This window comes from Notolabrus celidotus, chromosome 6, assembly GCF_009762535.1.
Source record: "Notolabrus celidotus isolate fNotCel1 chromosome 6, fNotCel1.pri, whole genome shotgun sequence".
NCBI classification, from domain to species: Eukaryota; Metazoa; Chordata; class Actinopteri; order Labriformes; family Labridae; genus Notolabrus; species Notolabrus celidotus.
Genome location: NC_048277.1, coordinates 28,311,091 through 28,324,497, shown reverse-complemented (window position 1 = coordinate 28,324,497; position 13,407 = coordinate 28,311,091). Strand labels below are relative to the sequence as shown.

Genomic DNA, 13,407 nt, shown 5'->3' with positions numbered 1-13,407 from the left:
TTAATGAGTGAGAGGAGCACTCACGCTGCTTTAAAACATGCCAGGTCAGCAGTTCGAGGAAGTGTTTGTGCATGTGTGATCTAATCATCACACACACTCATTCACCCTCCTCTCTCTTTCCCCCCCCCCCTCTTGACTTCCTGCCATGCCTGCACACTTCCTCCTAGTGGGCGTCGTCCTTTAAAAAAAAAAAAACTGGGTGATGTGCCGAGAGGATTGGCCAAGAGGCGTGCTGTCTGCCATGCTGGGTTTTAGTGCCCCCGTGTCAAAGATCCACAGTGAGGCAGTTTGAAGAGGAGAGTGTCTCTGTGTGGTCAGAGCGGGATTACCTTGTCAGCACTTCAAGCTGCGCCGATGCACGTATCTGTGTGTGCACATGTATCTCTAAGCCCAATCTGTACGTGTGTGTTTGTGTGCACATCTGCCATTTTTCAATTATCTTTCATTTTCCTCTGCTGAGAGCTTCTTTTCCCGTCCAGACATGTCCTAACCTGTGCAGGGAGGCTGAAAGAGATGGCACTAAAAGAGGTGTGTGTGTGTGTGTGTGTGTGTATGTATGAAGAACAGCAGGCTGACACAAAGACACACCTTCATGTGCTATTCTCAAGCCTCTGCATGCTGCACCTCAGCAGTTTTTTAAGTTCATTTTCGCCCAAACAAGAGGGAGAAAACAGAGATGGAATTTAGAAATAACTTTGCTACATCAAATCATGTTGCTGGCTCACCAAGAAATCGCTCATAATGGAGCTGATGATTGCTTGATTCTATAGTGTCGCTGTTATGAAGCCTGAACGTAGTTTGATACAAGTATTGGTTGGTTCCTTGACATCTAGAAATAAAACCTCTCTGACTTTATCTGGGCTGCACTGTGGTGCAGTGGTTAGTGCTGTTTCCTCACAGCCAGGGGGTTAATTTCTGTGTGGAGTTTGCATGTTCTCCTCATGCATGCGTGGGTTCTCTCCTGTTACTCTGGCTTCCACCCACAGTGCAAAAAACAGAACATGCTTGTCAGGTTGATTGGTGACTCTAAATTGCCCGTAGGTGTGAGTGTGTGCGTGAATGGTTGTTTGTCTCCAAATGTTGTCCCTGTGATAGGCTGGCGACCTGTCCAGGGTGAACCCCGACTCTCAAACATGACAGCTAGGATAGGCTCCGCCCCCCACAACCCGAACAGGCTATGTGGTAAAGATAATGGATAGAGGGACGACTTTTTCTGGCACTTAATGATAAAATTATAGCTGCATGGATACATTTCAGAGTGTCTCCAGACTCAAAACTACTTTGAGATTAGTGTAATGCAGTAATTAAGCAATGAGAAGGAAAGAGTCTCACAAGAAATATCCAGCAGTCAGAAGATAGCCAGTCAAATTTTAACTTCTTTTTATTCTAATGAAAATATTTTGTAGTATTCTTCTTGATGCAAAGTATATCACATTGCCTTCACATTAAGGAAACTCTGTGATGTTAACAACACTGTAAACTATTCCAGTCATGTGAAAAACAGCTCATTGGCAAACAATGTGCCTTCCAAAAATGTCAGGGGCTGATATTTATCAGTAGCTTTTTGCATCTTATCTTTATCTTTATTGATCAATTTAATGCTGGGAAGCTGAACCGATTCAGAGAAGAGGGTGATTTATCAGGCTTAAGAAGTCATCTGTTGTGCACTTTCTTTATCTTCATGGTCAAACGTAAAAGAAAATGTCGGCAGTGAGGGAGTATTACACCATCACTGAGGAAGAGCAGTGACCAGCAGTGTGTAAGACATGTTCTAGTTGCATTTTAAGGGGGACTTAAAGCTAGGGTTGGTAGTTACAGAAAACTAGCATGAATTTGAATGTAGCTTTTCATCGGGACTCTGTCTAACCCCTCCCCTCCTCCCCTCGGAGCCCCTCTAAAACGACTCACCCGCTCACATACACGAGCGCCGCTGATTCGCGACCATATGATCATGACTGATTCAAAACGGGTCCTCAGCACATCGTTTGTGTTTTGCACTATGTCAACTCATGTCTCACTCAGCGGTAAGAAAACACCAAAACATTATCATAGTGAAAGTTAAAAACACAAACAAACATGAAATGTACACGCGAGAGGCGGGCAGAACGCCAGGAAGGGATTTGATTGGTTTCATAATTTGGCTCCCAAAGGCAGGGATTGGTTGGTGTTTTCCCAGGTTTACTCCGGCTGTAGATAGCGGCTTTTTTTCTCTCTTTTTAAAGAACACATTATGTGTTGATTGCCATTGGGACAGAAAGATTATTTTAACCAGTATAATAAAAAGTGTATCTAAATCTGACTACCAACCCCAGCTTTAAAGGGAGGTACCACTTGCAATAGTCCCAATACATCAAATCTACAATCAAATCTTGGCTGTTTGTAAAACTAGTATCAGCCCTAAGTTTCTGTAGTAGGGGTGCTGGTTTGGCTAGGCGGTTAGATCATGCGCCCCATGTACAGGGCGTATAGTCCCTGAGGGAGTCTGGCCTGAGCAGAGTGTCACCCCCACTCTTTCTTCCCTGTTTCCTACTACGCTATGTGTTCTACTCTACTGTCCTCCAGATAAAGTTTAGTTTTAGTTTAGTTTAGTTTATTTATTATTCATCGTGTCGTGCGCCTTAAGGTGCCCAGCCCATATGGACTTACAAGACACTACAAAACAAAACAAAATAGGAGCAACAACATCAGAAGAAAAAGAAAAATAGAAGAAAGAAGAGCAGTTACAATACTGCACATGTCCAACAATGACCTAAAGTAATTCAAAAGCACAGAGTTATACTTCAGACATTTGGCAGTGACAACAACTAAATCAGACATAGAGTGTGCTCCTACACTGCTGAACAGCATTTAACACAAACTGAGCAAACTGGAACACTTTGTGTGTAAACAGGAACTGAAGTCTATCTTCATCGGACATGCAAAACAAATCAGGACAGTTTTCTGATATTCTGTTGAAACGGAGGGACCTGAGATCATGATATGATGGACAGTAGAATAAAAAGTGCATTTCATTTTCAACTTCCTCCAGATCACACAAGGAACACTTCCTCTCCTGTGGAGTGGAAGCGACCTGTTTCTAATGCCAGAGGAAGGATACCGCATCTCAGCTGAGCACACACAGACCTCTGAGCTCTGGTTAGGTTAAGAGTGACATAAAGCTCTGGGTGGCACATTTTTTTGAACAGACAATACGTTCTTAGTTTGGGCTTACACAGGACTTCTTCTAACCATTTGTGTTTGTAAGTGTCAAATAGTTTTGTTTTAACCTGACTTACACTACAAGTTAACTTGTTTCTATAAATATATTGGAGACCTACCTTGTCAAATATTTTCGGAAGCTCTGAGGTCCAGGTGTAGCTGTCATAAAAAAAAACCTCAAAAGTGTTTGAAGTAGCTACAGTATTACATTCCCTCTGTTTTTATCAGTTTGGCATATTTCCATCACTACCTGTGTTTGCTATTTTTAAATATTTCGCCACAAAATTAAAATCAATTAAACGAAGGGGTTGCTGAAGGCTAGCTGAGTCTTCATCTTTCTGCCCAAATGGTGTGAATGCATTGCCCATGAATCCAGGGCCGATGTGGTTGGTCAAATGTTTGCCTGCTGGATATGAGAGTGTTGCATATAAAGAGATAATGAAAAGATTTTTTGTTTTAATCTTTTTCCTTCAGTCTCATGGCGGGGTGTTTATCAGCATTATTCATATCCTGGTGATGAAGCTCCAAAGTGAAGGTATCAGAGCAGTGTGAGTTAGTTGCTTTGCCAGTCATGTTTTTTAGTTAAATTGAGAAGAAAAATGTCTTGAGATACCCAGAATTCATAGCAACAGAGTCCTTATTAAGATGCTCAAAAACTAGACAAGCTTTGATCCTACTTTTAGCGGCTGATATTTCAGGTGTTGATCTGATGTCTGAATATAAGGTTGATCTTAGGTGTAGTCATCCATCCTTCAGCATTTTATGTGTGAAATTCAGTGATATTATAAAATAAGGCAGGACTGGAAAACTGAATCACATGGGTAAATTTTGTGGAAAGTTTTTGGGGGTCGATTAAGTCAAGAGCCACAGTTACTGCATCATTATCGTTTATGTTGTTCAGCCCTTTAATAAGCTTTAATGAGGAAGCAACGTAAACGTTCTTTCTAACGAGTCTGTGTTAAACATCTCGTTGTTGCTATTTGCTGTAACTACAGAGTTAAAATTGGGCACAGGAATTAGCTGGTTTCTAATTCGAGGTCAGTTTAGCAGCCACAATCAGGCTGCGTTAATTCCTCAATTGTTGCTTTCAGAGGATCACATTTTTCAGATGTGCCAGCTTCATTAGCACACGATGTGTTTCATTATTATTTATCTCGGGCCGTTGGAGGCTTCATTAGCTGCAGGCTGATGCAGCACGCAGCCTCTAAATTTAGCAGCTTTTTATTTATTCAGGATAGCCACGTGTTGGATGGTATGCCCAGTTGCCGTTTTCTCTTGCAACAAGCTTAGAGACGTGATGAGAAAAGAGAGGTGGGCAGGTCTGGCAAGAAATGGGCCTCATTCCACCTGTGACACCCCCACCAGACGTCTGCCTCTCTGCTTCTCTGCAGCTCTTTGAAGCCTCTTTAATTCCAGCGTGCAGGATTAAGCCCATGAAAAAAGGATGAAAAGTGATAGAGCAACAGAAGGAGACATCTTGGAGAGAACAGGCTCCTTTGAAATATGTTACGAATTTGGTTCGCACTGACCCACAATGCAGCATCTGAGGGAATTTTTCTCCCCTTCTGATCGGAGGCTGGCTATAGGATTTGCTTGGGCAAGGAAAGGGCTCTTTGAAGCCATGGGTGTAAGTGGAACTGGAGTTTTTTTAAACCTAAATGAGCGCCCCGAGACATTGTCCTTGCATTGTACGTTACAGACTTAGAGAGTTGCTTTGTCACAGTGTGTTTGATTGGAAGTCGGGGGAATCAAGTCATTTTCTGTCACAGAATCATTCCCATAATCCACCCTTTGTGAAGGCCTTCTGTGCGGTCTGCATCATGGCCCAGTGAACTGATGGAAATATGGATATTACAGTTTTTAGACGAGGGTTCATTTGGAGAGGCAGTCATGCTTGAAATACTGTCCATATTTACAATCACAGCCAATATTTAAACAGTATGGCCTTCCATGTTGTGTGCAAAAACGGAAAAAACAAAACAAAACAGCATCAAGCAAACAGCTGTTGTTTCATTTTGGGACATTTTGTAGAAGCACAGATCTGCTGTAGGTTTAATTTGTGTGTACAAGAGCTGCTGATGAACTTACAAACCACTTGATAGTCCTGCCAGATGCTTCTACAAACAGGAAATAAAGCACTTTGAATGTCACTTGGCATGGAGGACTACCTAAACCTGTTCAGTCAAAATGTTGGAGGCAGGGATTTGAAGCAGGCAGTTTCTGAGCCATTTAAACCTTCATTTAAATTCAGACTAACTGACCAGTCTAAAGGGGAGCACTCTGACACTCACATTCTGACACTCAGAAAACAGCTAACATTGAGCACAATTTATTCAACACTGCTAAATATGGGATCACAGAGTCTGCTGGTTGACAACATCAAACTGGTTTACCAAGTGTGGCTAAAGTTAGCAGAGCTAGCACCACCAGCCTTCAGTTCTCCTTGCAGGTTAACATCCACATGCCTGTTGGTGGTTACACGTTGCTCCAGTCATGTGTTTATATGCCAATTTAACCAAACTAGACCAACACAAGAACAGAATACTGCCAAACCGTGCCACGCCATCTGTGCTCGTTTACATCTAGGTTGTAGAGCATTATAGCACTTTGACAATAGCCATCAACTGGAGCTGCAGCCCTGGCTAGTGGCAGGTGGTGGCACTACAGAACATATGACCGGCATTTTGGACCTACAATAATAAAAATATGAAGAATTCGTACAACTGACTAGTCATGTTGGTGCCGACTAGCAAGGGAAACGACTGTTATCACTGAATTGACTAAAAAGTGCACATCCCTAGTTGAAGCTAGGGTTGCAAAATTCTGGGAATTTTCAAAGTTGGAAACTTTCCATGGGAATCAACAGGAATAAACCAGGAATTTACTAAATTGAAGGTTGGCTCTTAATAGGGAACTTAAATATAGTTGGGGAAAATATATTTTAGCATAACCCTGACTAAAACAACCAGATTTCATGCAAGTACAGTTGAATACCTATGCTATTCCTGAATCACATGCACAGAGCACTCTGCTTACTGCAGGGCTATTGAGACCACGCCCCCTACATGCACTGTGCATTCCTCCATCACATGCACAGATGATTTCTATTCTGGATGGATGCCTGCTTATAACAAAACAAATATTTATGCTTGGATATGATACCTTTCCGTTAAATTACCCTCAATTCCCAATTAGTTCTCATAAATTCCCATAATTCCCATGGAAAGCTTCCAATTTGGAATATTTCCAAAATTCCCCAGCTTACCTTCCCATGGAAATTTAATGGAACTTTTCAGGAATTTACCTGAAATGTTGCAACCCTAGTTGAAGCTACAACAAATTTCTGAGTATCAGCTTGTTGTGGGGAAACACCACCCAGCTGTTAGAGTAAAGTAATATTAAATGACTTAACGTGTAATAAAATGTCCACAAATTGAGATTTAATGAGAACAAAAACTGCAGTAATACACTGGGGAAACTTTCAAAATTAGAAAACCTGGAAACAAGGAGAACATTTAAGAGGATCATTATAATAAAGGCTTCATTTTCAATTAAGTAACATGGTGAAAGGTGAGAGATGAGGTGGAGGTCAGTGCTACAGACCCCTAAATGTCCAAACCTGAGGTGTGACTCATATCAGTTAGTAGTGCGTTGAGGTGATCATTTAATTTGGTGTTCTAGACTTCTGGTTGTTATGTCATCTTTTTTAGCCTCTGTTCTCTGCTCCTGGTGTTAATGATGTGTGGCCTGGCTGTAACACTAACTTTAAATGCACCCTGGGTAGGATTTCATGAAGCTTACTTTTGAAGCAAACTTTTAAAACCACACTGCCTCAGAAAGGTGTTTGTTTCATTCTGTTCACTTTTTTAAAGGCCGTCTCTTTGACTACACTAAATATTTTCGCGACTTGTCACCACTCTTTGTCACTGCAGCTTGACTTGTGTTTGTGTTTATGCTGTCAACATCTTGAGGCTGCGAGTACATTTTTGCAGTTTGTGCAGTTTTTGTGATGCTTCTTTGAAAAGTCAAACATAAAAGTGAGTTATTGTGGCGCCTCTAAACGCTGACACATGCTTGTGACCATCATTCCACTCTGCCAGTGGATCTGTCTATTTAATTGAAGTTGCGTTACTTCGGAGCTGAAATGCTATGTGTATTAGGTGATTACGTTTCTATTTTCCAACCCTTGTGTGTATATTTCCCTCTTTGTTCAATCTTGACAAAACGCTGACTTCTCCTTCTCTCTTAATTAAAGCTGTAAAAACCAACTGCACACATTTCTGTCCGGAATAAGCACACACAGAGATTTTATTGCACCATTTCATTTTTAATTGAAATATTTAAGGCTATAAATTGAAAAGAGCATGATTAGTTCACGCGTTGCAATTGGTTGTTGGTGGAGATTGGAAGGACTGCGACTACGAAGAAAAATAAAATCATCAAATGGAGTAGCGGGCTCTTTACTGCAAATGGGAGTTGCCAGAGAAATTAACAGAATCCCCTCTGGGCTAATGTCTAATCAGTGGTCTCCCCACTTAGTCCAATGAAGGAAGGCGGGTTAACATAATAAAACACAGCTTTGGCAAGCAACTTCATGGAAGTTTCATCAGGGGTTTTCAATTTGACAAATGTGCCTTTGGACTTGCCTGCTGAGGTGGAACGATAGATGGAGGCTACTATTGAATGTGTGTGCAAGCTCAAAATAACATGCAAACACATACACACACATGTTAACTGTGTGGGCAGTAGCTGCTTGAAAGCCACCTGCAGCTCCATATTTACCACAGCCTGGGCAAACAGCAGCCGGAGTGCACTCCATAGGCTCCTGCTGTTAGCCTGTGCATGATGCTGTCTGTATTTTACAGGAACACTGTTTGATCATGTTTCCTGAGACTAAACTGTGTACTTCCTGAGAGCATTGTGCTTGGAGGTGTTGCAGAAGAGGAAGGCGATGTAAAAAAAAGGAAAAAATAAAAATAGCAGAAGTGCAAATTAGTCTGGAACAGATCCAAGCTTTAAAAATAGGACTTTATTGTGTTATGGTTTGAGATGTAGCTCTCGGCCTTAATCTTTCTCCCACACAGAGCAGAATAATTTTTTCAACAGCGATCATTTCTGATATCAAGTCAATTAGATGCAAAATAACACAGCCTTTATAGAACTGGGACAGGACGTTGAGTCATACTAAACTGCTGCAATAAACACTGATTTATAGCAGATTAATCCCTGTTATATACAAATCTTTATCCTGTTATATTCTATATGAAGCTTTCTTAAAGATTAATACACAAATCACATCAAAAATAAACATTTCTCTCACTGTCCCGCTGGTGTTTTGCTGTCATGTAGTTACTTTGAGTTATTTTTATCAAGTTTTAGAGATTTATTTGTTAGAGTTTCAGAATTCAGCATCAGCTTCAGGTGGTTTCAGACCTTTCAGAGGCAGACATCTATGCTGAGTGTATTAGACAAACAGTATTAGGGAAAACCCTTGTTTTTTTATGTTGAATTATGTAAATAAATCCTCTTAAAAGATAAGTTTGACTTTTTCAGAAGTACAGTTAGCGACATTCTTGCTGAGGGATAGATGTGAAGCTCAAGATAACTCCCATATCTCTGCAGTAACAATGTGAATCTGGGGCAAGGAGACGGTTAGCTTAGCTTAAAGAAAGACTGTGGGAAACAGAAAGTCTGCATCCGTCCAGAGGTAAAAATATCCACCGCTTAAGCTCACTCATTAACATGTAATACCTCACTGTGTAATCAGTATAAAAGCAAAGTGGAAGCAATCAGCTACTGACTTCAGCTTCAATAAGAATACTATGAAACTGTTCATGCAGCTCTCAGATGGGAAGATAAAGAAGTATTTTTAAACTATTCAAATCATTTGAACTTAAACTGTTGTGCATCCTCTCTTTTAAGTTTGTCCACATGCCTGAGACTGCATGATAAGTGTTTGTTGACAAAGGAATGTTAACCACTGATCTTCACTTCCCTGCAGTCCTGTGTTACTGACAGTTAATGTACACATGTTTGCATTTAACTGCATTATTAATCAAACACCTCTTCCTCTCTCTTCTCTCCAGAGATGGCGAGCTGGGTCTCTCTCCTCCTCCTCCTCTTCTGCAAGTCATTCTCACGAGCCCAGGAGGACAGCAACAACATTCCCATCCAGGTGTTCACCTCAGAGAACCCCATTAACAATGTGGTCCAGGACCCCCAGACCGGTCGCATCTACCTGGGGTCGGTCAACACCATCTACCAGCTTGGGCCGTCGCTCCACCAGCAGGCCCGTGCAGAAACAGGCCCCAAAGAGGATGCTCGGACCTGTACGCCTCCTGCCTCCGCGTGCCAAGACACAAGGCCCATGCCAAACCTCAACAAGCTTCTGCTGGTTCATCCATCAAACGGTTCCCTCATCGTCTGTGGGAGCCGCTACAGAGGGATCTGCTCCCTCCTGAACCTGACCAACGTGGAACAGCAGCTGTATTACAGCGACAGCAAAGGAGAGAGGACTTATGTTGCAAGCATAGAGGATTATGTGAACGTGGTGGGTGTCATGTCCTCCTACTCAAAAGATGACCACACCTTCAGTGTGTTTCTGGTCGGGAAGGGCTATGGAAGCCTGGACAGTACAAAACTCATTAGCACAAGAATCCTTCAGGACTACCGTGACTCAGATCGAGACTGGGTGGTATTTGAGAGCATCATCGAAGCATCTACAGTACAGACAACTCCATTTGTTCCCAAGTACCTGCACGACTTCCGCCTTGCCTTCAAAGAGGACGGTTTTGTTTATTTCCTCTTTTCGCGGACTCTTGACGGTACGGATACTAAAAACCTGACCTTTATATCTCGTCTTTGCGAAGACGACTACCATTACTACTCCCACACAGAGCTTCAGTTAAACTGTGGGGTAAACAACAGATACAACAAAGTCCAAGCTGCGTATGTGGCTTCTCCAGGGAAAGAGCTTGCAAGAGTTATGACTGATGCAGGTATATATGGTAAGGTCGTCCCCTGGAGCAAAGTTCTGTTCATGGTCGCGAGTCCAGATGACGACGAAAATGACTCTGCCCTCTGCATGTACTCGCTCAGCCACATCAACGAGCGGCTCTCAGATATCATCAGCGCCTGCTACAGCGACTCAGGGAAAATCTCTGGGTTTCCCGCTGTGGACATCCCTTACTCATCTAAAAATGAAGAATTCTGCACATCAAAAATTGCGGCAAGTGACTCTTTAGTGTCAGCTGGTTGAAGTTTTAAAAAGTCTGTTTGAAATAATAGATGTTAGCTGGATATCATTCGAAGAATTCCCTTTGCACTCATCTATAATGCAGAGATGTGTCACTGTTGACTTTGATGTCTCAGTGTTTGCTTTGTTCTGCTGATCCTTCAGCATTGTTCTGTCTAAAGCTCTCATTGTGTCTCACACATTTTCCCTCCTTCCATGTCTCCTTTCCCAATTCCCCCGACTCATCTTGAGGAATATCAAAGGAGGCAGACAGGAAAAAAATACAAATCAGGCCAACTAGAGGAAATATTTGGCAGTGTGTTCAAAGCTAAACCTTTACTTTATTTTTTGTAGATGTAAAGATTTTCAAGCCTTTTATCATAATCTTTCTATGGAAAATTCATACTCATATATTCTTTTTCTAGATACATATTGTTTTAACATCTGAGGGTTAGACATTTGCAGTGACACAATGGCTGGTGGCCACAAAAATTCACCACCAGGTTTTATTTCCATTGGGAAGTATTTGCTGACATAAATGTATAGTACCATAAATAGCCAGATTCCTTAGGTTCGTCAGTGATAATAAAGGTGGAAGCAGACACACTAATGCAGAAACAGGACATTGCCTCCTCTTGTTCTCTTGCTAATTCCTGGTTGCTTTTCGGCTTTAGAAGTTAAAGAAAAAACTCCTGTAGGCTATTCTGTGCCATTGATTATCTCCAGCTACAGCTCCGGCTACAGCTGACCCCAACCTGACCCAGTCTGACCTGAGGTAATGTAGGTGTCCAGTCAGATCCCCTAAAATTAATTAAATTCACCTCTTTTTAAAGATCTCTTTTCCATATATTTTCTGACAGGCACTTTATCATATGCTTCCAAAATTTAAAACAAATGTAAGGTGTTAATTGCAGGCATGACTGACTCAGGCAAAATGCTGGGAGACAGTGTGTGAGTCAGACAGAGTGTGTACAAGCTTAGAGGCATTTGGAAGGGGGGGGGGGGGGGGCACTTAATTAAAAGATGGACTGAGCTAAGACGCTGTGACACAACATGAGGCATACATCTAATATGAACATGAGTTCTCTAGTAAAATAGTCACAAATTTATTCTTCAGTTCTTCTTGTGTTTTAATTCAGTGTTAGGAACACTATAACATGTTACCCTTGAAGTATTTCTCTGTTCTGTATGTACCTGAGTCTAAATTTCGACCACCAAAATGCACTTTGGCCACCAAATTAAGAAGCTGTCCTGCCCCTCGAGGCTACAGCTTAAATATATTACTTCTTATCACTGCATCTAATACTGCCTCCACATGGAGCGAGGCATGCCTCTGAGGCTCCTGTGCCAGGCTATTTGAGCATCACACGAAATAAATGAACTTAATGAGATGAGTATACTAATAATAGTAATTTGACACGCGTCATTTAAATCAAGCCAGTAGCCCTTGAATTCAAACATGACTTTAATTTCACGGCTGTAGCCTGTTTGACCAGAACGGATTCGTGGTCAAAAAAATGAATAGAAATGACGACAGTGACTACAGTCAGCCATTAGAGAAAATGCTCACTGTTCATCATGTGTGAGTGTACCATCAATTCAACCTCCAGTTTAGCAGCACATGACATATATTTGTACATTGAAGTATTTTTAGCCGAAGGAGTGATCATAGAAAAGTCTTTGAGAATATACAGGAGAAAAGGGGATCATTAAGATGAGCATGAGAATAGAATAGAATGTAATTTATTCTATGGAAGGATGAGAGCATGTAAAGTGAGAATTGGATTTGATTCATGTACTCAGGAGTGTTTCTTTTGCTTTTCTTCTGACTCATTTTCTTGGTGTGATACATTTCTGTATTTGTTCTTCTCTTAAAGTATTTTTACTGTGGTGCTTTGTTTATGATAAAATTCCTATAATCAAGAACAATTGTCCCCTGGCAGAGACATAAAACCATCCTCAACCTTCAAACAAACTGTTTTAATACAGTTTATTCCAAATTGAGTTTAGAGGCAATGACTAAACATAATAAACTAACACCATAAGAACTACATCTCTTACCTGACAGATATGGTCCCAGGGGAGCCTGAATGCCACATACTGTAGCTCATTAAGTAGAGCACATATAACCTGTTAGTTGTGAAATACCAACATAATTTAGCATTTGAAGTGTCATCATGCTTTGTGTTCTTTGTTTTTCTTCAACAGAAGGATACATTGGAGCACTTCAAATGCGGTGCAGACTTCCTGCCTTCCCCTCTGGCCAGCAAGCCCAAATATGCCTTAAAGGTAGATGCAGTGTTGATCACGCCGGACCTTCTGACCTCTGTGGCCATCGCCGTGGAAAACGATCACACCATCGCCTTCTTGGGAAACAACAAGGGGGTAGTCTCCAAGGTGCAGTTGTCATCTGTTCTGCTGCTTTTCTCTGTTCAGCTTTCCTTTAGAGCCTTCACCTGAGGGAGGCATGAGGCGGGGATGTAACACCTTGTTCCTGACAGGGGTACCTTTTTGTTTTCTGTGCAGGTACACCTGGCCGAGGAGCCATATGTGTACAGTGAGGCTCCCGGTGACACCATGGGAGAGAAGGTCAACAAGAACCTTTTCTTTGACCTCACCCAGAGCCACCTCTACATCACCACAGAGAAAAAGGTGTGTATGTCGAGGGCTCTTTTGGAACACGTAATCGCCAGGTGTTGAGGCACTGTGCTGCATGTGGATCTTTTTATTTTCACTGTAGGCATGTAAAACAGAAGAAACTAGCAAGACTGGTTCTTCTGTAGACAGCTGTGCTGACTGAAATAGAAGCTAATCCTGTCTGAGAATGCATCAGAGCTGTAATACATCAAAGCTTAAATGTCTTTCTCTCCTATTCAAAAAATCCAAAAGGTCAGCTGTCACCGACGACTGCAGATTCGTTAGATGACAAAACTGTGCTATGGTACCGGATACAAAAAGTCAATATTTAAAAGTAC

The 13,407-nt window shown here is 41.7% G+C and overlaps 1 protein-coding gene across 1 annotated transcript in view; it reads left to right on the top strand.

The window, feature by feature from the left end:
* plxnb2b (plexin b2b) overlaps nucleotides 1-13,407 on the top strand; it is a 151,566-nt gene that overhangs the window by 82,875 nt on the left and 55,284 nt on the right. The window contains exons 3-5 of the mRNA XM_034685655.1: nucleotides 9,285-10,426; nucleotides 12,641-12,829; nucleotides 12,959-13,084. Of these exons, the coding sequence (XP_034541546.1) occupies nucleotides 9,287-10,426; nucleotides 12,641-12,829; nucleotides 12,959-13,084 (1,455 nt within the window). The 5' untranslated portion in view covers nucleotides 9,285-9,286. The remainder of the gene's footprint in view (nucleotides 1-9,284; nucleotides 10,427-12,640; nucleotides 12,830-12,958; nucleotides 13,085-13,407) is intronic.